General features: G+C 31.8%; 2 protein-coding genes and 2 non-coding genes across 4 annotated transcripts in view; 2 read left to right on the top strand and 2 right to left on the bottom strand.

Moving 5' to 3' along the window:
* Positions 1–27,173, top strand: part of LOC143912339 (uncharacterized) — a 976,232-nt gene that overhangs the window by 653,616 nt on the left and 295,443 nt on the right. The window lies entirely within an intron of this gene.
* TRNAN-GUU (transfer RNA asparagine (anticodon GUU)) lies at positions 17,743–17,815 on the bottom strand. Its single transcript has one exon. It is a non-coding gene; the product is annotated as a tRNA-Asn (tRNA).
* LOC143917049 (zinc finger BED domain-containing protein 5-like) lies at positions 19,802–20,161 on the bottom strand. The gene has a single exon (XM_077438429.1). It carries the CDS (start codon positions 20,159–20,161, stop codon positions 19,802–19,804), a length of 360 nt encoding a protein of 119 aa, XP_077294555.1.
* Positions 22,921–22,993, top strand: TRNAN-GUU (transfer RNA asparagine (anticodon GUU)). Its single transcript has one exon. It is a non-coding gene; the product is annotated as a tRNA-Asn (tRNA).

Here is a 27,173-nt window from a genome sequence, read left to right as displayed (position 1 = left end):
TACCTCATTATAAACCAATTCAGAATCAACGCGAGCAAAATTCCATCGCGATGAAGGAACCCCAACAGATGAACAAGCTGAAACAGGTCTCACAGAAGATAAAAACAGAAGCTCAATTTGTAATGCATCATGATATAGGTCCTCAGGGATGAGGACCTATATCATGATTGGATTCATTCACCAACATAATATCAAGCTTACTTGGACTAATGGGTGAACCAACCTGTACTAGGTCGCAATAGGAAATTACAAAATTAAATTTATTGCGGACATGAATATTGGCACTAGGCATATTGAAATCACCCATTATTAATAATATGTCACGTTCATTTATGAAATCACGTACATTCATCATATTCGCAAACAATAACTCATATACATCGTCTTTCGCAGCGGGCGGAATATAAACAACACAAATAAAAACTCTCGCAAATACAAAATCAACTCTCACCCATAAGTCCTCGCCAGAAGGAGTTTCGAAGTTCTTCAACCTGACAGACCGCAACCAGACACGAGAAGCCAATAAAACACCCCCACCACGTCGTTGCTCTCTGTCCCAATATATATATATATATATATATATATATATATATATATATATATATATATATATATATATATATATATATATATATATATATATATATATATATATATATATATATATATATATATATATATATATATATATATATATATATACAAATATATATATATATATATATATATATATATATATATATATATATATATATATATATGCATATATACATATATATGCATATGCATATACATACGTACATATTTTTACTAAAATCCATCTGCTTATTATAATCCACCCTAAAAATCACTAGTCCCACGAATTATTTATTTATTTATTTTAATATTTAAACCCGCTTGCGTGTTTCGTATATTGACTTTTTCCCAAAATATTGAACGATATCCTGCTGCGAAACATGGCTTCTACGTGTGTGCCTCGATAAGAAATTGAATCGATAAATATACTTGATAATATTTCATCCTCAGCCGTGTCGTCGAGAAGGTGTTAATATCGCTTCACTGACTCGTTCGATCAACCCAATTACAAACGTATTTCCATCATCGTATAAATATAATTAGAATTTTATCGTATAGAAACTTGCGGATAATAAGATGATTCTATAAAATATACGAACTGATTTAAATGTGGATTATATATATATATATATATATATATATATATATATATATATATATATATATATATATATATATATATATATATATATATATATATATATATATATATATATATATATATATATATATATATATATATATATATATATATATATATATATATACATATATGGGTTTGGTCTATCGTGTCGTGCGGGGAAGACGTGCTTTTGCGTACTCCCCGCTATTACTCGCTTAAGCCCGGCTATTGCACGAAATAAAATCTAAAAACTTAACCATCTACTCACTTATTTTACTAATTGCATCCTAGTATAAGTTAAGTGTAAAAATAAACAGCATATCGGTCGTTAAAAGTGTTTTTATATCAGTGATTTCGTAAAATTCTGTCATGTTAGCTTTTTTTGTGTCTAAAATCTGTGCAAAGTGAATACGGCCGGGGTGTATACTCGTAATATCTCCCTACCTGAATACAAAAAAAGGTTCTTGCTCGTCAGTCCATAGTCGGTCCCACAGAAGCAATAAATCTTCCACATAATTGCTTCCACCCAAAATTTTCACGAACTTTACTTAGTAAGTTATTAAGTAAAGTTCGTTAACGATTTGGCTAAAATAATCATAACAAGCAGAAACAGTGTTTCCCAACTGTCTAATAGTTCTTTTTCATATTTAATTTATATTAAAGTAATTCGTGTAATTTTATATTCTTTACTAAAGTTATTATTAAAATATTAAATTGCAAACCACATTCACATATAAAAATCCGTTGTCTCCAAAGAGGCGTCTCACGATAAAGATCTGTAAAAGTAGTATAACAATTGCTAATCTATTATTATCATAACTAACTACTTTCACTTACAAAGCAACCCTGTTAAATGGCATATAATAACTCATAAGTGATCCAAGTGATACCTAGGATGAAAATCCGACACCTGACCAGAATACAGAGAAGAGTCTACGGCGGTAATGACTCACTCCTTGAATGGAATTATCTCTCAAGTACTGCCTTTTTCTCAACACATCTTGGATAAATGCGAGAAAAATAATATCCAAACCTCCAACAAGATAAGAGTGACGATGGATGATAGCTTAGCTAATAGAAACCTGTATTTAGCCACGTACAATGTAAGAACGTTATCGAGTGAAGAAAGTGTGCTTGCATTAGAGAATGAATTAGAAAATATCAAATGGGATATAGTAGGACTTAGTGAAGAAAGACGAAAACAAGAAAACCAAATAATCCAAAAAAGTGGTAACTGTCTCTACTGGAGAGGGCTACCAAATGGTAGAATAAGAGGGGTAGGGTTTCTTATCAATAAGAAAATAGAAAAAATTATTATAGAAATAAGCGACATATCGGAACGTATATGCTATGTAGTATTAAGAATCTCGAGCAGATACACTTGTCAAATCTTCCAATTGTACGCCCCCACATCTAGCCACTCAGACGAGGAAATAGAAGACTTCTACGAAAAACTGCAGGGCGCATACGATAAAAGCCACCACCACTTTAAAATAATCATGGGTGACTTTAACGCAAAAATAGGACAAAAGATAAATACAGAAAGAGCAGTAGGCAATTTTGGTACCGGCCAAAGAAACGAAAGAGGCGATCGCCTCATAGAATTCGCAGAACTTAACAGGCTCTTTATCACTAATTCATTTTTCAGGAAAAACACAAACAATAAGTAGACTTGGGAGAGTCCTAAAGGAGAAAGAAACGAAATCGATTTCATCCTAACAAATGCCCTGCACTCCGTTAAAGACGTTAGTGTTTTAAGTAAAGTAGATATAGGTAGCGATCACAGATTAGTCCGTGCCAAGATGGCCATTAATATAAATTGCGAACGTAGGAAATTAATAAAAGGATGCAGTAACTCTCCAGATTTCGCTCAACTAAGTTCTAAGAAAAAGCAATTTCAACTCGAACTATATATAATTAGTATAAATATAATTAGAATTTTATCGTATAGAAACTTACGGATAATAAGATGATTCTATAAAATATACGAACTGATTTAAATGTGGATTCAAGATTATATATATATACATATATGGGTTCGGTTTATCGTGTCGTGCGGGGAAGACGTGCTTTTGCGTACTCCCCGCTATTACTCGCTTAAGTCCGGCTATTGCACGAAATAAAATCTAAAAACTTAACCATCTACTCACTTATTTTACTAATTGCATCCTAGTATAATTTAAGTGTAAAAATAAACAGAAGATCGGTCGTTAAAAGTGTTTTTATATCAGTGATTTCGTAAAATTCTGTCATGTTAGTTTTTTTTGTGTCTAAAATCTGTGCAAAGTGAATACGGCCGGGTGTATACTCGAGGAATTGAACACCGTAATTAGATCGGTTCTAACCTCAACAGGTAAGAAATTAGGTGGATTCAGGAAACAGATTAAGTTAAGCAAAATTTCAGAGGAAACAAAAAACCTAATTAATCATAAAAGGAAGTTAGATAGGGATAATAATAAGCAAGAATACAATCTAGTAAATAAGGAAATTAAAAAGAGAATAGTCAGGGATGTCAAAGATTTTAACAGCAAGCTTATAGAAAATACCATTAAGAAAAACCGTAGCCTGAAAAAGTGCAAACAAGATCTTTTCTTAGGCAAAAACCAAATGATCGCAATCAGATCAGAGATCGGAGTAATAATTAGTAATAGAGAAGAGTTCATAGACAGAGTTTATACGTTCTATGCAAAACTTTACGAGAACAACAACGGTCAATTTCCCGCTCCGGAATCGACACACGGCCAAAGGGTTCCTGCAGTATTGCCTAGCGAAGTAGAGGCCGCGCTAAAAACTGCAAAGAACGGTAAAACCCCAGGGGAAAATAATATTCCCATTGACTTACTAAAATGTGGCGGCCCCCCCCCCCCCTAATTAATATCTTAGCTAGGCTTTTCAGCAAATGCATCCAGAACCAAGCTATACCAGAAGGATGGAATAACGCAACGATCATTTTAATACACAAAAAAGGCGACAAAAGTGATATCAAGAACTACCGAGCCATTAGTTTACTTTCAGCGGTCTACAAGCTCTTCACGAAGGTTATTACAGAAAGGCTGAAGAATATCCTCGACGAGAACCAACCTATAGAGCAGGCAGGGTTTAGGGCAAATTTCAGCACAATGGACCACCTCCAAGTAGTTGGCGAACTAATCGAGCGCGCCAACGAATATCAACGGCCATTGTGCCTAGGTATCGTCGATTATGAGAAAGCCTTCGATACAGTTAGCCATAATGCAGTACTTAACGCTCTACAAACACAGGGAGTGCCGGAACCCTATGTGGGACTGTTAGCTGCAATATATAAGAATGCCACAGCTTCAGTTAAAAATTTTCAGGTACAGATAGATTTAGCATAGGAAAAGGGGTAAGACAAGGAGATACAATCTCGCCCAAGTTATTCAATGCGGTGCTTGAGGTGAAGAGATAAAGGGACGTATGAAATTAGGATGGAGTGCATTTGGACGGATGAATGCTGTTTTTAAATCAAAAATGCCACTCTGCCTGAAGAAAAGCATCTTTGATCAATGCGTTTTGCCAGTGATGACGTATGGATGTGAAACTTGGACACTGAATGCCAAGATGTTAAATAAAATCCAATGCAATCAAAGAAGTATGGAACGCTGTATGCTTGGCATAACGAGGAAAGACAGAAAGCGGAACACCTGGGTCAGAAGTATGACAAGGGTAGTGGACATAGTGGATAGAGTGAAGAGATTAAAATGGCAATGGGCGCATCACGTAGCTAGGAGGATGGACGAAAGGTGGACAAAAGAAGTGCTTGAATGTATATATATATATATATATATATATATATATATATATATATATATATATATATATATATATATATATATATATATGTGTATATATATATATATATATATATATATATATATATATATATATATATATGTTTCTTTCTCCTTTCAATTATATATATATATATATATCAATTATAATTGAAATTTAATGGAAGAGAATTCATAGCAGAGAATTATGATCTATATGGCGTAATTTTATGCTGGTCAATGGAAGATCAAGATATTAAGAATTGAACAAAGCAAATTCTATCTGTGACGGTGGAAAGAGTTGCAAAAATTGTTAAAATTTTTAATGTTAATTTACATATATTAGGTGCACCGAAAAACTAAAGAAGAGCTCATAAGTAGGGTTTGTTGTCCGGCCCATTTCAGTGTCGGACCTTAATGAAAGAGGTCAGGTAGACTTGATCGATTTCCAAAGCTTACCTGATGGTGATTACAAATTTATACTGCATTATAAGGAAGATTTAACCAAATTTAGCTTTTTGAGGCCACTAAAATCAAAAAGAGCGATTGAGGTTGCAAAGGAGCTCCTGAGTATTTTCCTTAACTTTGGGGCCCCACATATTCTACAGTCGGACAATGGAAGGGAGTTCACAGCCGACATAATCCGCGAATTGGGATCTATATGGCCCGATTTAATGTTAATAAATGGGAGGCCAAGACATCCGCAAAGCCAAGGCTCCGTAGAATGTGCATGTTGTCATTTTCCCTACATTTTTAAGATATCTTTGAATATGTTAATTTGTTTTGTATTTTGGCCAAAAAATTTATGTGATATGAATATTAGATATTATTATACTAATTTTTAAATATAATAATTGGTTATATGTAAGTATGTATGGTATATAAATATGAAGAATTTTTAATAAATCATATTTTTCCAAAAAATGTTTTAATTTAAATTACTCTACTCTAATATGTATAATATTGAGATAATCGGTATCAATAATGGCTGAGATAACTGGAATTATAAATTAAATACCCATGGTAGATAAACATTTCATACATTTGGTCTGGTCGGTGTGGCCTGGAGCTACATATGTCTTGGGACGTGTGCAATGAAATGAAATATTTATAATATAATACTGATTCTTCACAAGGTATAAAATTCCGACTGTTAAAATATTGATCAAACTACAAATGAACTACATTGGAACTGTGTATGAATACACGGTCAGTTCCATTGTATTTTTTTGTAATTATCAACTACATGTTTTAAATGTATGTAGTCAAATTTGTAGGGCTTTTAAGTTAATTTTAATGTTAAATAACTCGTTTGCCTCTTCTATCGCTCTTTTTGAATTGGCCTCAAAAAAACTAAATTTGGTTAATGAATTAGAAATAGATAAACTTTGGAAATCCACCAAGTCTTTGTCCTCTTTAGTTAATAACTGATACTTTAAAAGGCCACATGCAATTCTTTCTCCGTGGACCTCTCACACTGTTCAATAATCATTTTCACGATAACAATCAGTACAATTGCAGTTCTGAAATTTTGTTTTAGGTTTTCTTTTCCCCTTTATATCCACAAGCTATATGCATTTCAATTATAATTGATAGTACATAATTTCTAGTGACCTTTACTTTTTATCATTAATTCTTTACACTGTAACAACTCCTGTGAAATACGCCAAATATAAATTTGAGCAAATTCTATCTGTGACGGTGGGAAAAGTTGAAAAAATTGTTAAATTTTTTAATGTGTAATGAAATTAAATATTTATAATATAATACTGATTTCTTCACAAGATATAAAATTCCGACTGTTAAAATATTGATCAAAATGTTTAAAAATAACATTAATTTATGTATAAGTCATATGAGATGATCGAAACATATATATGTAGTCATATTATACATAATAATACGTAAATTAAACATCCTTATTCAGCTGTCACTTTGACAATTGTCCACGCTGTCCAGTTCTAAAAAACAACACCGGAGCGCTGCTGTCTATCTGCTGACTCCACGCTTTGAGCAGACAAATTCGTGCCGGATACACGCATTCGGCAAAGAATTTTGCCCAGTTCCGCGAACTGGGCAACGTGCTTGCATTTTTCACGCATTCGTCAATTCTCTTGCCGAATGCGTGTAATAGACAATTTCACGGATTCGGTGTAACATATATATATATATATATATATATATATATATATATATATATATATATATATATATATATATATATATATATATATATATATATATATATATATATATATATATATATATATATATATATATATATATATATATATATATATATATATATATATATACATATATTTTATGTATATATTGAGTAAAAAAACAAAAAAAAATCCCGATATAATGATGGCAAACAAAGCAAAAAGTTACAATTTCCTCGAAGACCGTAACTGTCTTATATTTGCGGATGAATCTCTGTGCCGCGTAATAAATGCATAAAGAGATGCAAATGTCGTTAGTTACATCATGCAATGCTCCATTATGTAAAGAACTTTGCTAAATTCAGATTGTTCCCTAGACTTATATTTAATTATAGCCCTGCTCATGGATACAAAGAACGCGTGGATCAAAAAAATAAAACATTAAACATTAAACAAATACATGAATTTTTATGTAGCGTCAATATCGGTCAGTTGGACATTCAATAATAAAAAGACGCTCTGTCGCTTTCGCGCGCTCGAGTACGAGAACGCGCCAACTCTCAGTAACAGACCTGTACATACATATGTACATAGATTGCAGCAGTCATCCAACAATGTGTTTGATGACCACTTTGGTGTTTTTAATGTGTGAAATATATGTACGAAAAGACAAATAATGTCTCGGCTCACCATGCAATATAATCGAAACCATCACAAACCTCTCGGCGCGGAGCTTTCGAACGCTGGAGACATTTTGATATGTTAATTAGGGACGAATTAGCGTTTGCGGCGGAATAAAGCGGTCCGAGCAGCGCACCTTAATTGGAGGTGGGACTTACGACCAGATTAATATCACGACTTGCCGCAAATAATCCTCTCTTTATTAATGATGCTGGCCATGTGTGTGTATGTGTGTGTGTGTGGGTTTGGTTAGGTCGTAGAGTGTGCAGGGCAGTCCCCAAGCGGGCACCACTAATGCCGCTAGGATGTTGTGAGGGTTTTCATTAGACGTTGCCAACTCTGAATTATTCATAAGAGACATTGATGTTTATCTCTGTTCGCGTGCGTGTGTGTGCCGACGCTCTAAGTTTACATAAAACTTCATTAAAATTTATTCAGTAATATTGAAAATAAAACAACATTTGCTTTATAGTAACATAAACATTTTAAATGTAAAGTATTTATTTTTATTAGCATCTTTTTACTTCGCTTTCAATTTTACAGCATGCGGAAATCTCACAGAATTTCCATATAGTACATACATATGTATGTACTTAATATATTGAAATACTAACATTGTTTTATGGAAAGATGTGCAAATAGGGTGGGTCTACTCCGTTCGAGCTATCCTCATTTTCTCATATTTAATTTCTGTATACACAAGAGTCTGTATACATAAATATGTTTATACAAAAATGTTTTTACTTTATCTATGTACGTAGTAACAATAGATGAATTTTGTGATCATGCGAAAATTCGAACTCGAGATTTTGACTGATTCGAACTCAGAATCGATCACTGATCACGTTTTAATAATCTAGAAAAAATGTGTAAGTGTCTGTGGATTTTTGGAAATTTTTTGAACAACGTTAGTTCTATCGAACTGAAACTTCGACACGACGTAAAGTTTTTTTAAGTTCTTGAATTCAATTATCTCCAAAGCCGCTTACTGACTTATATTTTTTAAATATTAGTACTTTTTACTCTGGAGAATCGAGGTTTTTTTATGTTTTTCTCAGAAAACTTTTGGTTTATTAAACTGAAATTTCATATCTAGAAGTTTAAGCATAATAACAAGTTATGTATAAAATTTGGTAAACATCCCTCAACCGGAAGTGGCAGTTTACTCTTGTTCGATTTTTCTTCCACTATTTTTTTCGACCCTTTAAACATATTTGTTTTTCACGAATAAAATCAAGTATAATTCTTGTATCAATGTGATGAAAAAAAAAACTGAAAGTGGGATTTTTTCCACTTAGAAAGGTCAAAAATGTTGTCGCCTCGATTCTTTACACACCACTGAACGTATTAAGCTGAAAATTTATATTTGTATTCCTTATATATTGACTTAGAGCTGCTAAGGTTTTGGTCAGAATTTGTAAACCAGAAGTGGTAATTTTTTTTCTTAAAACAATATATCACTATTTTTTAATTATTTTATTTTGACCTTTTAAATTATTTAAATCTTCTTGATATTTATTGTGTATAATAAAGATAGTGATTTTAAGTAAAAATAATAAAAAAATCACTAAATTTAATGAACCGGAAGTGGGATTTTTCTTCTTAGAAAGGCCAAAAATGTTGTGCCCACTATTCTGTCCACACCCCTAAACGTATCAAGCCGAAAATTTATATTTGTGTTCTTTATGTACTAACTTAAAGCTGATAAGGTTTTGTTCCGAATTCATAAACCGGAAGTAGTATTTTTTTTTAATACAATATTTAATTATTTTATTTTGACCTTTTAAATTATTTTTACAAACCTCCTTTGCGTTTCACATTATTATTTTCTTGATATTTAATGTGTATAATACTGATAGTGATTTTAAGTAATAAAAAAAATTTGAACAAAATCCGACTTCCGGATTACGCTCAATTTGTATCGAAAATGTAATCTGTCTGTACGGGTCAATATCGAAGTCAGGGGTTGGTCACATCCGAATTTTTTATTTAGCACTACAACACTAGTTGGGACTTTATGTCCCTCATAACTATGCGTGGTAGACATCATCATCTGATGGTTGTACCTCCTGCTCACACAGTTCTTTTTCAAATGGCTCCTATTCCAAGAGCTATTCAACTTCTCAATGGAATCTTTGCTGCTGAATGCGATATTTTCCACCTTAGTGAGCGTACATTATCGGATATTATTTTAAAAAAAAAAATTTATCTGGTAAGCTGCGCTAATCATTATTTTCTTTATTTGAATGTGATGTATGAGTGGAATCTTAATCTACTCTCTTCCATTTGGGCGTCGCTGTGATTTATTTTATATTTTTATTAAATTTTATTATTTTTTTTCCTCATGTACATTTTATATACATATACTATTTTTCTTTTGCTCAACGTGACACTATGAATGGGATTTGAGGATTTTATTTATTCTTTTATTTGATTTTTTCACCTTTGTTCATTTTTTATGTATTGTTTTTGTTTTGTTTTTTGTTTTTCTGTTCCGTGCTCTAATACGAATTTTTTGCTCTTAAATTTACAGATTTAAAATTCAGCACACATCCAATTAACCCTTTTAAACGAAAACAAAAAATAGTGTGGCCAGAAAACTATCCTAATAAACATGTTTCAATAGAAAATACTCAATATAATATAGTATTAACAGTGGGAAAAAATCCCAAGTGAAAATACGTAATTTTGACTTTTGATTGGAACTGGACGACTACTTAGAGATATTTGAAAACTGAAAAGTACTATAAATAAAAGATAAAATACCCGACTATAGATTCCAATATTCATTTTGAACAGAAAATTAACAGATTTTGAGAAATCGACCGAACAACACCAAGATATAGAAAAATCGCGCGATTTAAAAAACACATATTATATATCTCCGAATCTCGAGCCAATCAACACTTTTTATTACCAGATTCGTGTTCACTGGGCTATATTATAGATCTATTATGGGCTATATTATAGGCTGGGCTATAGATCTATAAGAAAAGTTATATCTCGTCTCTGAACCATTTTTCGTGTCGAACAGTGTAAGTGGCCGTAAGTAGTTAGTACTAGTGTTGTACCGTTTTATGACTAATATAACCACTGTTATCTTCTTCACTTGCAGTGTCACTCACATTTTCTTCCTTTTGAGAAACAAAAGATACGATATCTGATCATCCATGCGTTTAAAACCTGTATCCACTTCTCGGTGTTTTCCTTATCCACGTTTTTAAAACATTTTAAATATTTCAATAATCCACATATTTCAGATACATCATTTGCTTCATTCGCTTCAGAATGCACTAAATCTGTTTCCATGTCAGGAAAAATATTTCTCCATGATCGAACAAGTGTTACTGGCTTTACTTTTCACCAAGATTGTGTTATTCCGTGTATAGCATCCAATATCGTAATTTTTTCCAGAAATTGATCAGTTTGTCAACAAGAGTTTTCAGAAGACTTTGACGATAAATACGTTTCATTGGTGATATAACACCTTGGTCCATGGGCTGAATCAAATATGTCACATTAGGTAGCAAAAATTTTGTAACCTTATATAAGTTCATCGTTTGTTTTCAATATTCTTTAGTTCGGATGAGAAGGAGCATTATCTAATAACAATTCTGCTTTCTATGGCTGATCAAAAGCGACTGAAAGAATTAACGTAATAGTAAAAGACATTGAAAAAGGGAACAAAAACATTTCTGTGTGACATAATTTGTTTCAAATAACACGCGTGTTGACGGTTGCAATCAATCGGTGCATCTCATAATCATATAAGAAAAAAATTAAATTAATTTAAAAAAGTAATTAATATTTTTCAAGCACGGATAATCCGCGCCCGGATAATCGAGAGCTTACTGTATTTAATATTATATAAACTATTATTAAATGCATTTAATGGAACAATAGATGTCGCTATAAGCAAATATTGTATTAAACTAAAAGTTAGAATTTTTAATGTATGTATGTACATACATAATATTAAAAAATATTTTAATGACTATGCATGTTGTAAATGCATTGTTAAAGGTTTGCCGAACCTTTTTTACAAAGGATTTACAACAATGGAACAATGGATAGCACTGTGACTATCCTACCTCTAGTAATGACTACAATTCAAACTGAAAATTGCTAATATAATATTATCCATACAATTCTTAGTAAGAAATTCTTGGTAATTATTGGAAATAACGAAAAATCCAGCGGCGTCATTTTCGATCTTTGTACGTACCAATTTCCTTATCGTTATCAGTATTACAACAAAATTTATAACGCTATAAATACCAATGAGTACCGAGTCAAATAATCACCGATAAGACAATACAGTTTCATAACACGTGACCGCATAATATTGCAATTGCACTTAAGACTTGAGAGTATACAGTCATAACTATGTATGTACATACATACATACATATGTGCATTTATACATATGTACATACATAAATAGCAATGGAGTGCCGCGATTGGACTAGAGCAGGGGCTCCCAGCCTCGCTGACCGATTTGTGTGCGCTCGCCACTATTCGATCGCGATAGAATTTTTATTTTATTTTATCGAGTTTCTAAAACACTTATTTAATAATTACGTAATTCGAACTCATTCTTCAGCATAATTTGACACGTTTCTGTTGTCAACACTGCGCTGGGAACTCAATGGTAGTGCACTAGATGGGGGGGAGCAAGACAGCAATATAAATTAACTCTGACATCTCATTTTAATCTTCTCTTCGTTTGCCATTGTGATTGTGATTGCGATTGCCGCGTCGATCGGATCAGATTTGGCAGGTGGGTTTGGGTTGTATCACAGACATCATGGACAATTTTAATTCTTTAAACTTGGGAGCTACAAGGAAAAGACAAACATGTAGCTAAAATGATAGGGTGTTAACTAATTTCTGTCTCTCGTGCATTTCCCAAATATAAAGGAAATTGCAGGTGATAGTAAATTGAAAATGTCATTATTGGTTAAACATCTTGGAGTGCTTCAATAATAGTTATAATAGAGATTTCAGCAGTTTACTATAATCGAGCCAATGGTCTCCTTTTTACTTTATCTATGTACGTAGTAACAATAGATGAAGTTTTGTGATCATGCAAAAATTCGAACTCGAGATTTTGACTGATTCGAACTCAGAATCGATCACTGATCACGTTTTCATGATCTAGAAAAAATGTGTGTGTGTGTGTGTGTGTGTGTGTGTGTGTCTGTGTGTGTGTCTGTGTGTGTGTCTGTGTGTGTGTGTGTATTTTGGGGATATTTTTAATACCGTTAGTCCTATCGAAATGAAACTTAATTTTTTTTCAAATTTTTAAGTTGACCAGAAATGGTACCTCCCCTTATAGGTGTCCTCTTTTTTTTAAGTTTTTGAATTCAATTATCTCCTAAACCACTTACTGAATCAGACTGAATGTTTTTGAAATATGATAGAAATAATAATTTTTATAACCTTATATTACTTTATCTATGTTTTTTTAAATATTTCTATCTGAACCGAAAGTAGTACTTTTACTCTAGAGAATCAAGATTTTTTATGTTTTTCTCAGAAACCTTTTGGTTTATTGAACTGAAATTTCATATCTAAAAGTTTAAGCTTAATACCAAGTTATACATAAAATTTAGTAAGTATCTGTCAACCGGAAGTGGCAGTTTACTCTTGTTCGATTTTTCTTCCACTATATTTTTCGACCCCTTAAACATGTGTGTTCGTCACAAAAAAATTCATGTATAATTCTTGTAGCAATGTAATGAAAATAAAAAAAAACTATTAAATTTTATAAACCGGAAGTGGGATTTTTTTTACTTAGAAAGGTTGAAAATGTTGTGCCCACTATTCTGTCCACACCCCTGAACGTATTAAGCTGAAAATTTATATTTCTATCCTTGATGTACTTACTTAGAGCTGGTAGGGTTTTGCTCAGAACTCGTAAACCGGAAGTAGTATTTTTTTTTAAAAACAATATTTAATTATTTTTTCATTATTTTATTTTGACCTTTTAAATTGTTTTAAGCTTCTTGATATTTATTGAGTATAATAAAGATAGTGATTTTAAGTAAAAATAAAAAAAAACTACTCAATTTAATGAACCGGAAGTGGGATTTTTTTCCTCGTAGAAAGGTCAAAAATGTTGTGCCCACTACTCTGTCCGCACCCCTGAACGTATTAAGCTGAAAATTTATATTTCTATCCTTTATGTACTAACTTAGAGCTGGTAGGGTTTTGTTCAGAATTTGTAAACCGGAAGTAGTATTTTTTTTTAAACAATATTTCATTATTTTATTTTGACCTCTAAAATTATTTTTATTTTCTTGATATTTAATGAGTATAATACTGATAGTAATTTTTAGTAATTAAAAAAAATTAAACAAAATCTGACAACCGGAAGTAGAACTTTTGTTTTGTGCAAGTTTCCATACATTTGCGCTCAATTTGTATCGCTATCATAGTCATCAGTTCAATATCGAATTTTGTTTTGTAACCTTCTTATATTCCTCAAATACATAGATAAAGTCATGGGTTGGTCACACGCGAATTTTTTATCAATGCTTTTATTTGCCTAATAAATATAATCGAAATAGTACATACTTACATACATTGCAGAGCTTGTTCAAGTAAGGAAAGAACTGAAGCTAGAGATTTTGCACCTTCAAAATTATATTATGCTCAAATCCTTTATATCAGAGGAGGACTTCTGGAATACAGAGAACAGAAAAAAGTTTCCATTCTTAAAAAAGTAGTTTACAAGATAAAAGCATTTTCATTTTTTTCGATTTTCGGTTTCGGTTTAAGCCGACTTGGAAGTCCTACACTGATACATAAGTAGGTACATATGTACATTCATATATTGCATTTCACTTTCAATTGCGATTGCTTTTATGATTTATTGGATGGCACTATTTGGAACTTGCAGGAATCGGGATGACCTCGTATTCGGGAGACGATATCTAAGCTAAGAGTCAAAATCCATAACTGGGTAGTGGATAATCTGCAACTTGAAACGTGCACTAATTTATTGACTGTTCGAGAGCGTCGGGTTTCTCATGCATGAATCAGGGATTATTGGGAATGGTCGCAAACTTGACCATCGACCAAGTTATCAAAGACAAATGCAATAAAAATATTATATTAATGGTATCGAAGAGTACAATTTCAAACAGTCCGCGCTCTAAATCGAATATCACGTGTTAAGATAATATTATATAATCTAATATATAATTTCGAAAGAGACTTTATAAGTCAAAATTTCTATGACGAGTCGATTTTTTTTTTCGATTCAAATAAATTTAATAAAAAAAAAAGGAATATTTACTATTAGATTCGCCATGCTGAGCGAAGCCGGATAAAACAAAAAGTAGAATATATTACTTAAAATCCAATTTTTAATTACTCTTGCAAAGACATCTTCCATTAATTGATGTATAATATACTAGATCCGCCCTCACTTGTTATACTTCTCTCCCTTTTGGCGCATGCAAAATACATGGCGCATGCACAGTTTCTCTTAGTAGGTAGGTAGGTACCGCTGCGTCGTAGGAAAAAAAACCCAACTTCCCCGGTAGTTAAACCCCCCCCCCCCCGCCCCCTCAGTTAATGAAGACAAGATCTCCGACCAAAATAACACGTCTGGGCCCATCTAGTGTATTATACATCAATGTCTTCCGTTGCTATATATATCTTGCAAGAACTTCTCGTCGTGGTTCCCATCCACACCGATTCCTACTCGATATTTAGACACATTTATGATGCTACCAAATGGCTCGAATGTGAAAATACTTATTCGAATATACTGCAATTGTACAACTCGAAATATTGATATTCTATATTAAAAATAAAAGTAAAAATTTCAAATATCTATAGTACCTGCCTTGAAATATTAATTAATTAATTTCTAATTTTAAGCACATTGATTGCCAATGGACAATATTCTAGCCATCAATAAGAACGTTCCAGTTAAAAAAAAGTATTATTATCTATTTTCAATTTGGAATATCGCCATGTGAATTTTCGTCGTTCGGGCGTCTCTTTAGCCTGGACATCGATATTAATACGTTATCAGACATTGATATATTCGCGATTGGGAGCTACCTACTTCCGTTATATTGAGGGCGCATTTTGCACCCATTCGAATAACCCAGCCCCCTCCTATTAATCTTTAACGGGGAGGTGAAGGGGTGCGTTTGCGATTTACGACACTCCGAGGAACTATTCGTCAATGGGTCGATATGAATTATGACGCTTTCGTATTATTTTCCGCTCTTATTAATTCAAAAGAAGCCCTCCGAACCCCAATGTGTATCCATACATACATATGTACATATATGTATATGGATAAACACACACACAAACATATACATATACATGTATATGTCTCACCTCACACATTTTCCTAATTTCGTCCACCAATCTTCCCTGCGGTCTTCCTTTAACCCTTTTGCATTCTCTCAGGTACCATTCAAGCACTTCTTTCGACCATTCTTCTAGCCTCGTGGCCCGCCCATTGCCATTTCAATCTCTTTACTCTATCTACTATGTCCACTACCGTCGTCATACTTCTCACCCACGCGTTCCATACTTCTTTGAGTGCATTGAACTTTGTGTAGCATCTTGGCGTTCAGTGTCCAAGTTTCACATCCATACCTCATCACTAAAGCCCGGACACAGAGGGTGCCGCGTATTGTTCAATTGTTGCAAATGCATTGTTAAAGGTTCGCTGAACGTGTTTTTTAACTCTAGCTATGTAAATAGAGCTAAACCACCCCGATTCCTGGAAAAAGTACGGTGTCTATCCGCAGTCTACATGACTGGCAAAACGCATAGATCGCAAATCTTTTTTTCAGGCAGAGTGGCATTTTTGATTTAAAAACAGCATTCATTCGTCCAAATGCATACTCCATCCTAATTTCATACGTCTCTTCTTCTTATCTCTTCATCTTTACTACCGGACATGTCAATTATTTGACATAATATCAATAATTATTTACTACTTCTACTGGTTTGTCATCTAATGGTATCAGCTATCGGGCATGCAATAACTATTGAATATTAGTTTGGTCTTATCTACGTTAATGTTTAATCCTAATTTCCTACTTTCCCGGTCAGCTGGATCGCGAACTATTAAAACTACATATGTCGTCTGAACCGAAGATGTTCAATAAGCGACTGTTGATTTTTGCTTCTGCTGTTTCCCATTCCCAATTCCTGAAAACTCCCTCGAGGACCGCATTGAATAACTTGGGCGAGATGGTTTCTCCTTCTCAAGCTCCTTTTCCTATGCTAAATTTATCAGTACCTGAAAAAAGTTTAACTTAAGCTGTGGCGTTCTTATATATCGTAGCTAACAGCCCCACACAGGGTTCCGGCACTCCTTGTGTTTGTACAGAGTTAAGTACTGCATTATGGCTAACTGCATCGAAGGCTTTCTCATAGTCGACGAAACTTAGTCACAATTGATATTCGTTGACTTGCTCAATTAGTTCGCCAAATTATTGGAGATGGTCCGCTGTGTTGAAAAAAAAAAAAAAAAAAAAAAAAAAAAATATATATATATATATATATATATATATATATATATATATATATAAATTAATACTGAATTAATGTAGAATACATATCACCAATCAATTCTTCTAAACACTATAATATTTTTCACCAAATGTTTAATTGAAAACCATATAAGCGCGCTCAAATCTCAACACACAGATGGTAGACTGAAACTTGGAACGAAGCGCGTACGGGTATATATATATATACTATATTTATATGTATAAATACCGACTGTCGATAAATATGTTTGTATATTTGTATGTATTTATATTTGTATATTTGTTTGTAACGGGATGACGGGAGCAGTATGGGGAACCAATTTTTTTTTCATTTTTTCATTATGCATTTGATATTAAAAAAAAAGCAGTTTATTCGCCCCCGGGTGGGCTCGAACCACCAACCTTTCGGTTAACAGCCGAACGCGCTAGCCATTGCGCCACGGAGGCAGATAGAGAAAATCATGCTTTATATAGGTAGATTATACAAAGTACATTATTGTTTATCGATTTGTTTCAAATGTAAGCATCATATTGTGTACATATACATACATATGTATGTATATGTACATATACATATATAATGAGAACGGAGGTGATAATTATGTCATTTCTAATTCTCGTCACGGAAAACATACCACAATTTATATTTGAAAAATATACATTTTATACAATTTCATACAAATTATCTTTCTACCAGTCACAAGATGAATACGTAATAGTGTTTTGCGCAAAACGCTAAGTTGTGAAATATTTATGAAATCCTAGGGGAAAGCTTCTTGCCCCTAAGTTTTCATCTTCCCTCCCACACTAGCAATTGCAGTATTCTCCTCATCTACTTCCAAATAAGAGAAGACGCTTAAAACTAGGACACTCGGGGTTATAAAAAAAGGATCAAAAACTGTCGTTGACAAACTAACTCCTGTACGGAATACATAATTCCCATCATCTTGTTTACCATCTTCTACTCTCTTCTTAATGCATCGATACCCTCCATCAATTTTACAGGAAACTTTGATAAACAACATAATAAGCTAAACAATCAACTTTAAACACATATGTATGATAATATTTCCCTTGTGTTCCGGTTATGTTGGTTTGCGAAACAGTTTCCCCACCACCCCCTCGGCAATTGAACTAATGGTTCTTTGTCGTGTTTACTTTTCGGCTTAACTTTTTATTTTTTTCCTTTTGTGTATGCGATGTTTTCCTCTGGATGACCATTTTTTATTCTAAGAGCAGGAGTAGGGACAAAAATGTTAAGAAAAAAAAACAGAAGCGTCTCACCCTAGAACGATACTGATGACTGGCAATTTTATTTCTGTCAGCTATATATATGGCTGTAAACAGCTACATTAAAAATGAATATTAAAAATAATAAATCTTCACATATAAGAATATAATTTTACACCAAAACAACATAAAATAAGTAGTACAGCTATTTTTAGTCTTAAAAATAATAGGGATAATGTACACATTTAAATTTATTATTTTATATTACTTATACACCATAAATTTTATAGATTGTTGGTTCTTAAAAAATCCCTCATAAATCTATTTTTTAATACATATGTACAAACAGACATTTATCTTTTTACATAGCCTTAATGCAGAGTTTCCCAAACTTTTTCAGCGACGGAACACTTGGTAAATCCGAAAATATTGACTGAACACTTGGTTTATTTTTTAAATCGAGTAATTTATAATAGTAAAAATTAAAATAAAAAATTTTATTAAAAAAAATATCATTTATTTAATAGACATAAAAATACAAATAAATAAGACTCTTATGGACTGATAACTTTGAATTCTCGAATTGCAAACTTTTTTTATCAGGCAAAATATTGGTCAGTTGAATTCTTATATCTGCCGTGGCGTCGAGTCTATTTCTGTATTTTGTTATCGTTGCAACATAATTAGAGAATCTCACTTCACATAAATACGTCGTGGAAAATGGAAGTAAACAAATGACAGCTTGTTTTGACACGTTGGGGTACTCTTCAGTCAGACTAGCCCAGAATTCATTTAATGGCTGATCTTTATGTTTTTGTTTCAAATCAGAGTCATTAATTAAATCAATTAAATTCTCATAATCACTTGCGCTTAAGCCTACTGGTTTAACTGCCACGGAAAATGGATTCCGAACCCAAGAATCGTCCTTACTAGTTTTCGGAAAACATTCCGAAAGAGTTGTAGGTGTTCTAAAAATAGTTGTGAAACTTCTTTATCAACTTTAAATTTAATTCATTCAAACATTCATGTAATACAGGAAAACAATCAAAATTATTAGATTCAACTGATGAAATCCAAAATTGTATTTTTTTATCAAAAGATTAAATTTTATCTCTCGTATTAAAAATTGTAATACTTTTCCTTGCAATGGTAAGTTGACATCATTGCACTTTGTGAAAATATCCGCCAGATATTCAAGATATATCAACCAACCAGGTCGATAAAATGTTGTTGCAAATTATGTTGTGCCCTCAAGGATACTAATAATTCACGAAGTTCATTAAGTCTTAAAAGTGCTTTTCCTCTGGATACCAATCTCACTTCAGTATGTAATAAAAGTGCTTTGTATCCACTACCCATTTCATTGCACAAAATTTTAAATAATCTGGATGGAAGTGGTCCAGATTTTACATAGTTTATCATTTTCACGGCTTCATCCATAACATTTTTTAAATTTGTGGAATTTTTTTTAGTCACATGCCTATGCAGAATACAATGACTGCTGTTAGCTCTTGTAGCTACTTTCAGGATACGTGATACAACACCTTTCATTTTTCCTACCATTTCTCAAGCACCATCTGTACAAATATCAATACACTTTTCCCAGTCTCTTGTTTTGTAATGTAATCATTAATACAGTTGAATATATCTTCTCCTGTAATTTTTCCATGTACATAGATATGCACACGTGAGTAAATCTTCTTCAATACTTTTATCATATGTGTAACGAACAAATACTAATAGCACAGCTAGTCTTGAGACTAGGGATCCCAAATATTCATCGACTTCAACTATTTGAATATCGAATAGTAAATCAAGAGCTATTCGAATATTCGAATATATTCGAAAATTAAAAAAAAAGGTAATTACATATAAACCAAGCATAAATTTGAATGAATCGTCTTATCATAGTTGCCATTGAATTCCAACTAGTTTTTATAGCCAATAATAATTTCAATTTTTTATTTTCTTTTTTCATTATGATTTCTTGTGAAAATGTATATTTCGCCGGTGACTTCTTAAATATTCGTATTATTTTTCTGATGATTTCTAAAATTTCGTAGAGATTATTATCGATCTAAAAGTGATTTTCTTCAAACATTTCCGTATTTATGTAATTAATAAAAATCTTCTTCATTATCTTCATTTTTATCACAATTATTCCCATTATACATATGTATTTCATTTTCTTCATTATCGTCGGCTTCTTATTCATCACTCTTTTCATGTTGATATTGTGTATTTATTTTTTAAAAAAAATATATATACACGAGTAATATTCGAATAGTTGATGAAATATTCGAATAACGAATGGCTGAAAAATCAGACGAATAATTTGAATACTCGAATATTCGAATATTCGATTGGGATCCCTACTTGAGACATCTGTGGATTCATCCATTTGCAATGCATATTCACAGCAAAGTCGAAAAATCAACAATTTCTCTATGCTAGTAGAAATATCTTTAATGCATCGTGAAACAGTATTATTTGATAATTGTATTACATTTTTTACTTTATCTATGTACGTAGTAACAATAGATGAAGTTTTGTGATCATGCGAAAATTCAAACTCGAGATTTTGACTGATTTGAACTCAGAATCGATCACTGATCACGTTTTCATGTTCTAGAAAAAATGCGTGTGTGTGTGTGTGTCTGTGAGCATTTTCGATATAAATATTAAAATAAAAAATAAATAAATAAAAAAAGCGGAAGTGTAGGGAAACTTACACATTAAATATCAAGAAAATAAAATGATTTTAAAGGTGAAAATAAAATAATGAAATATTTTTTTAAAAAAATACTACTTGCGGCTTACGAATTCTGACCAAAACATATTCAATTCTTAGTACATAAAGAATAAAAATTTAAATTTTCAACTTGATACGTTCAGGGATGTGGAAAGAATCGTGGTCACAACATTAACACAACACAACAACAACAACAAGAGGAGAAAATTCCACTTCCGGTTTATTACATTTATTGATTTTTTTTAATCACATTGATAAAACAGTTATACATGAATTTTTCGTGAAAAGCACACATGTTTAAGGGGTCGAAAAATATAGTGGAAGAAAAATCGAACGAGAGTAAACTGACACTTCCGGTTGACAGATGCTTACCAAATTTGATAAATAGCTTGGTATTAAGTTAAAACTTTTAGATATGAAATTTCAGTTCAATAAACCAAAATGTTTCCGCGAAAAACATAAAAAACCTAAATTCTCTAGAGTAAAAGTACTACTTCCGGTTCAGGTAAAAATATTGGTTAAAAAATTTATAAGAATTTCAGTAACCGATACTAAGTTTCAGTTCGATAGGACTAACGTTGTTCAATAAATCCCCAAAATACACTGACACACAGACACACAGATACACACTCTTTTTCTAGATCATGAAAACGTGATCAGTGATCGGTGATCACTTTGACTGATTCGAATAAGTCAAAATCTCAAGTTCAAAACTTCATCTATTGTTACTACGTACATAGATAAAGTAAAAATGAATTGAACATGGTTGAACGTGTAATCCGTGTCAATGTATATAAAGACTGATTTACACCGGAATTTCTGACTTTATAACCATAGCAGAATTTCCCAACGGAAATCCCTAACTACTGAGTATTTTAGATAGTGGCTTGGCATTTAGATTAAGAGCATTAATTTTAACAACAATGAAGAAGATGGAACTAGTTTTGGAAAAACACAATTCATGAATAGACTTCTTTTGTTTATTTTATATTGTTGCAAGATATATTAGAAAGTCTAAACACACCTTTACATAACAGGTATCCTCGCCGTTAGTTATCTAGGGTACTGATCTGGGGTTTGTTTGGATTAGCTACAATTTTTTATACCCTTTATATTGGATTTCTAAATAATTCTAGTTGGAAATGTTGACGAAATTTTCAACAAAAAAGATGTCAGCACTCACAGGGTTAATTTAAAATATCGCTGCTTTCAATGTACCCTAATTCACATTAGGTGTAAATTTCGTATGCAAATGTGTTAAAAATGGATTCCAATAAGATTTTTTTTTAACCGGCCCTCCATACATTTTGAAATTCCGAACCAGCCCATTTCCCAAAAAGGTTGGGGACCCCTGCTCTAGAACGAACCGACATACATTTGTATGTTCATATGAATTGAATTAATCTAAACTGGGTCATCCAAAAAACGAATACACACTTCGCAGCAAACACTTCATCACGACTTACATACATATGTATGTATGTATGTGCAACTTTGAATCATAAAGTCACGCATCATATTCTGATATATTGAAGAAATTATAGTTCATCTTATATTTTTATTTGTATGAGCCTCCGTGGCGCAATGGCTAGCGCGTTCGGCTGTTAACCGAAAGGTTGGTGTTTCGAGCCCACCCGGGGGCGGATCAATTTTTTTTAATTCAAAATAACAGTAATAATAATAATACATCTACCAACTAGCTTTGCGAAAGAAGAATTACCACTTGATGCTTCAAAATATTAATGATTATATTTATCACATACATGATTATTTTGTTTCAACCATTTATAACTAACAGAATGTACAAAACTTATAAATCGCATTAGCTTCCGGCTTTATAAAAGCCAATTTGTTTAAAACTTATATTTACATATATGTATGTATATATGCACGTATATTTGTGTAATTACAATATGTATGTACTTTGTAGCCACAATGTAGCAGAGATTTTCTGGGTGATAACGCGCTTGACTATCGCTGCTCAGTACTGTTTTATACAAAATTAGCACTACCAAAAAACCTATGTACATACTTACCCATCAAAAGGATTATTCAATCCTACTTTCAATTACTTCCTAAATTAAATCTGAATTGTGTACACGATTTGATTTTAAAAATCTTTTCTGTTTAAAATGAATAAAAAAATTAGAATATTTTTGACAGTAAAAAAGCTTTTAATGCGTGTAAATATTTTAAATATATAGTTTGGGGTCTTTGTAATAACTTCCATGCGCTAAATATAGAAATTTTTATTTATTCGATATATTACACATAAAGATAACATTTTGAAATTTAATTCTATAAGTGATTTTATAGTATTTAGTATTATTGATTATTTTATTTTTAAATTAAGTTCCTGGTGCTATGCATATAAATTGAGTTCTTAAATTTGAAGCAGCTCACACTTTAGAGTTTTGAAAGGGATTTTCCCTCACAAAAACCTACTTCACCAGCACCATTGCAGATTTATGCGAATTTAACCCACGCTTTCGCTCTACTTTTCTCGTCCGAACAGGGAAGGGGACCGGATCGTTTGTTTAAACATGTCCTCTTTCTTTTAGTGCAAGTCTGTAGACCATCGGGTGATATCTTTCTCCCTATAGGGAGCTTTTCTTCGTTTCTAGAGGTTTCAATGGTAGATTGTTTTTCAAAATAAGGTTTACGAGGGTCGCGGCCGATATAAAACCAACGGTTTACAACCACCAAATCGAGCAATTTTTTGTTCTCATAGGCACGAATGAAATTTGTCAATTGCACATAAAAAATGTTTAATCGGTCTCAAGGAAATTTTTATTTATATTATATATTATATGAATATATCAAATATGTGTATATGTATATATCAAAAACTAAGTGAGAGAACTTGAATATATTTTCAAAATGCGGTAAATATTTAATGCAGTGAAAAGGTAAAAGTTTTAATTAACAGCATTTTCCGGAAAAAGTTTTCCTCTTTCTCTCCCTCCTTTTCTTAGGACGTAAGTAAGCTGATTGCAAAGTTTTCATAAACGGCAACTGCTTTTGTCGCCCCACTTGAATTTCTTTCATAAATTTTTAAACATAATATATATTTAAATATTAATTTTATTATAATATTTACATATCTAAACATACATTTTAGTAGAATTAATCTGATAATAATAGATGTGCATAATATGCACATCTTGACTGATTATATGTACATATATTCATATACATATAATCAGTCAAGAAACATTTCTCCAATAAATTTTAATCTAAATAATGTACATATATAATTTCGAAACAGACTTTGTAACTATGTATGCATGTAAGGTTTATTGGGAACATAAATGAAAATAAATCAAAGTTTCTATGACGACGATATCGACGTCGTTAATTTTTTTTTTTCGTTTCAAATAAATTTTATATAAAAACAAATAAATATTTACTATTAGATTGTTTTGCCATGTTTAAGCTGTTTATATCACAAATACTGAGCGAAGCCAGGTTAAAACACTAGTATTTAATATAATATATTTAGTATTATATAATATATCACACATCAAGTGAAATTCATATTTAATATTTTCCTTTGAAAAGAAAAATTCAGACTTATTTATTGTTACGTTATTTTAGTTTACTTAACGATGGATTTGATTTAAGTTTTTCATAATAAACTTTATTAACATTTTTTAATTTAGCCGATATTCTAATACGTGTCGGATTAAAGAAAAACCCAACCGATGATTTTCCTACAGAGTATTGAAACACTTTCCCATCTTCTCGCACTGAAAGCCAAGTCCATTAGTACAAACACGGAAAGTACAACGGAAGTCGGAGAGCCATTTCAGGGAGGAAGAAAAAACGGGTGTTTATTATATGTTGTTAATATTTAACTGCTAAGCGAATTACCCTCGCTTCTGTAATGTACCGGCCATCTGAACTGGAAAATTATGATAGCAAAGATTTTAAATTTATAGTTGTTCCTGAAACCCTTTAATAGCTTCCACCTACGGGAAATACGTTAATATTTTGTGGGAAAAATGTCGTTCACGAATTAATGCGCGCTCGTTAAATGCGCGTAATTAGTAGACGCTTTAAAATCCGTCGAACTGTGCGTAATTATACAGGCGAAAACTTCGACATAATTAATTTGACTGCAAAATTCAATTATTACGCATGTGTTATTTTTCAGGAAATCTATAACGAGTATGGTTGGGTAACACCTAGAAACGTCTGACTTTGCCGGATATTGTGGAATATGTATACATATGTATACATATATGTACGTATTTAATAAAATAAATTTATTTATTATTTCTTGCGTTCAATTGTGATCAAAAATTGAATTTGATTTTCAATGTTTCATACAGTTTCATACTCGGTCTATAAATATACATATTTAGAATTAGTAAAAATGTAATTCAATATATGTATGTATGTATAAGGGGTCAAATGAATTATTTCCGCGTCGAGCTTTATTCGATTTAGCGTTCATAAATCAAAACTTTTTCTCGAAAAGCGATTTCGTGTTATGAAATCTGCCTTCTCGAACGAGTCCAAAAAAATATACAAAATTTTCTCCCCTCATCCCCTCTCCAATTTTACGATAAAAACGCGACGAACACGTTTGTACGCCGGACGATGGGAGGGAAAGGGGAGGATTTGGGAAAAAAGCGGCTTCGAAGCAATTTTCCGCGGCTACATCGGACCGCTGGCTTTTCCGGAATCCTCGATCCGCTCGTAAAAGTCCAATATACGCGATAAAATAGTGGAAATCTACGCGAAAGGTATGATTTTTCCACGTTTCACGCCTACATCCATCCCCCCCCCCTTTCTCCTTCACGACCTTCTCTTTCCGTAACTCGTCCCATTGCAGATAAAAGCTTCCGGAAAAATTATATTACCATTTTCGGTTATTTTCAGACATACATATGTATATAATATTAAATATTTTTTACAAAAACCACAGATTTCGAAGTTTTGGTAAAAATAAATCACTATGTGTTTTTGAATGATTCAAAACTTATTAACTAATAGTACCAATATATGTATGTATGTTCATAATATGTACTACATATGTATGTACATGTGTATGTACATATGTATGAACGAATGTATTTACATATGTATTTACCCGATAAAATTTTCATCGGGTCTATCACTAGTGTATTATATTATATATGTAATGTAATTTATAAGTAGGGTTATCATACTCCCCGTTTTCACGTGCTTTGCATTCATTGCATCATTTTCTTAAAATTGTTTGATTTGTCTATCTACTGATTCACAGAAGAATTTTTTCTTAAAAATATTTGTTATGAAAAATTACTTTATCGCAGAAATATTCTTGGCATACTTATAATATTACTACATATTACAATATAATTGACCTTTTAATTTACTTACCAACGAATTATTTTAAGCCAGTAAAGATAAATACTTAATTTTTTTTTAATTTTTGATATTATTTTTATTTCCATATTTTTCTAAATCAAGTCGTTTCCCAAAAAAATATTATTATATAAATATATGTACATTTGCATACAATATATAGAAATTATATTAGCATAAAATTATTGTTTTTGAAAAAAATCGCTTTGTGCTATTATTATCATTATAATATTATATTATTTTTATCTTCTTTATTTTCTTATTTTAAAAAAATGTACTGGTAAAAATTATATTACTTAACAAAAAAAGAAATTAAAATTTATGAAATCTTTTAATTGGACATAATTTTTGCAATTAAAAGAAACCGAGAATATCTTTTTGAAAATTTGTAGTTATTTTATTTGTTAATTTTACACATTTCAGAAAAAAATCAGACTGCGGCGCATGACCATTAAATATGTAATATTT

Source organism: Arctopsyche grandis, chromosome 1, assembly GCF_051622035.1.
Source record: "Arctopsyche grandis isolate Sample6627 chromosome 1, ASM5162203v2, whole genome shotgun sequence".
NCBI lineage: Eukaryota > Metazoa > Arthropoda > Insecta > Trichoptera > Hydropsychidae > Arctopsyche > Arctopsyche grandis.
Note: the sequence above shows the minus strand (reverse complement) of the source record. Positions and strands in the feature narration are given on the sequence as shown.

Excerpts from the sequence above, each read along its gene's own strand:
- LOC143917049 (XM_077438429.1), bottom strand. The coding sequence starts at position 20,161 with ATGGTAGGAAAAATGAAAGGTGTTGTATCACGTATCCTGAAAGTAGCT.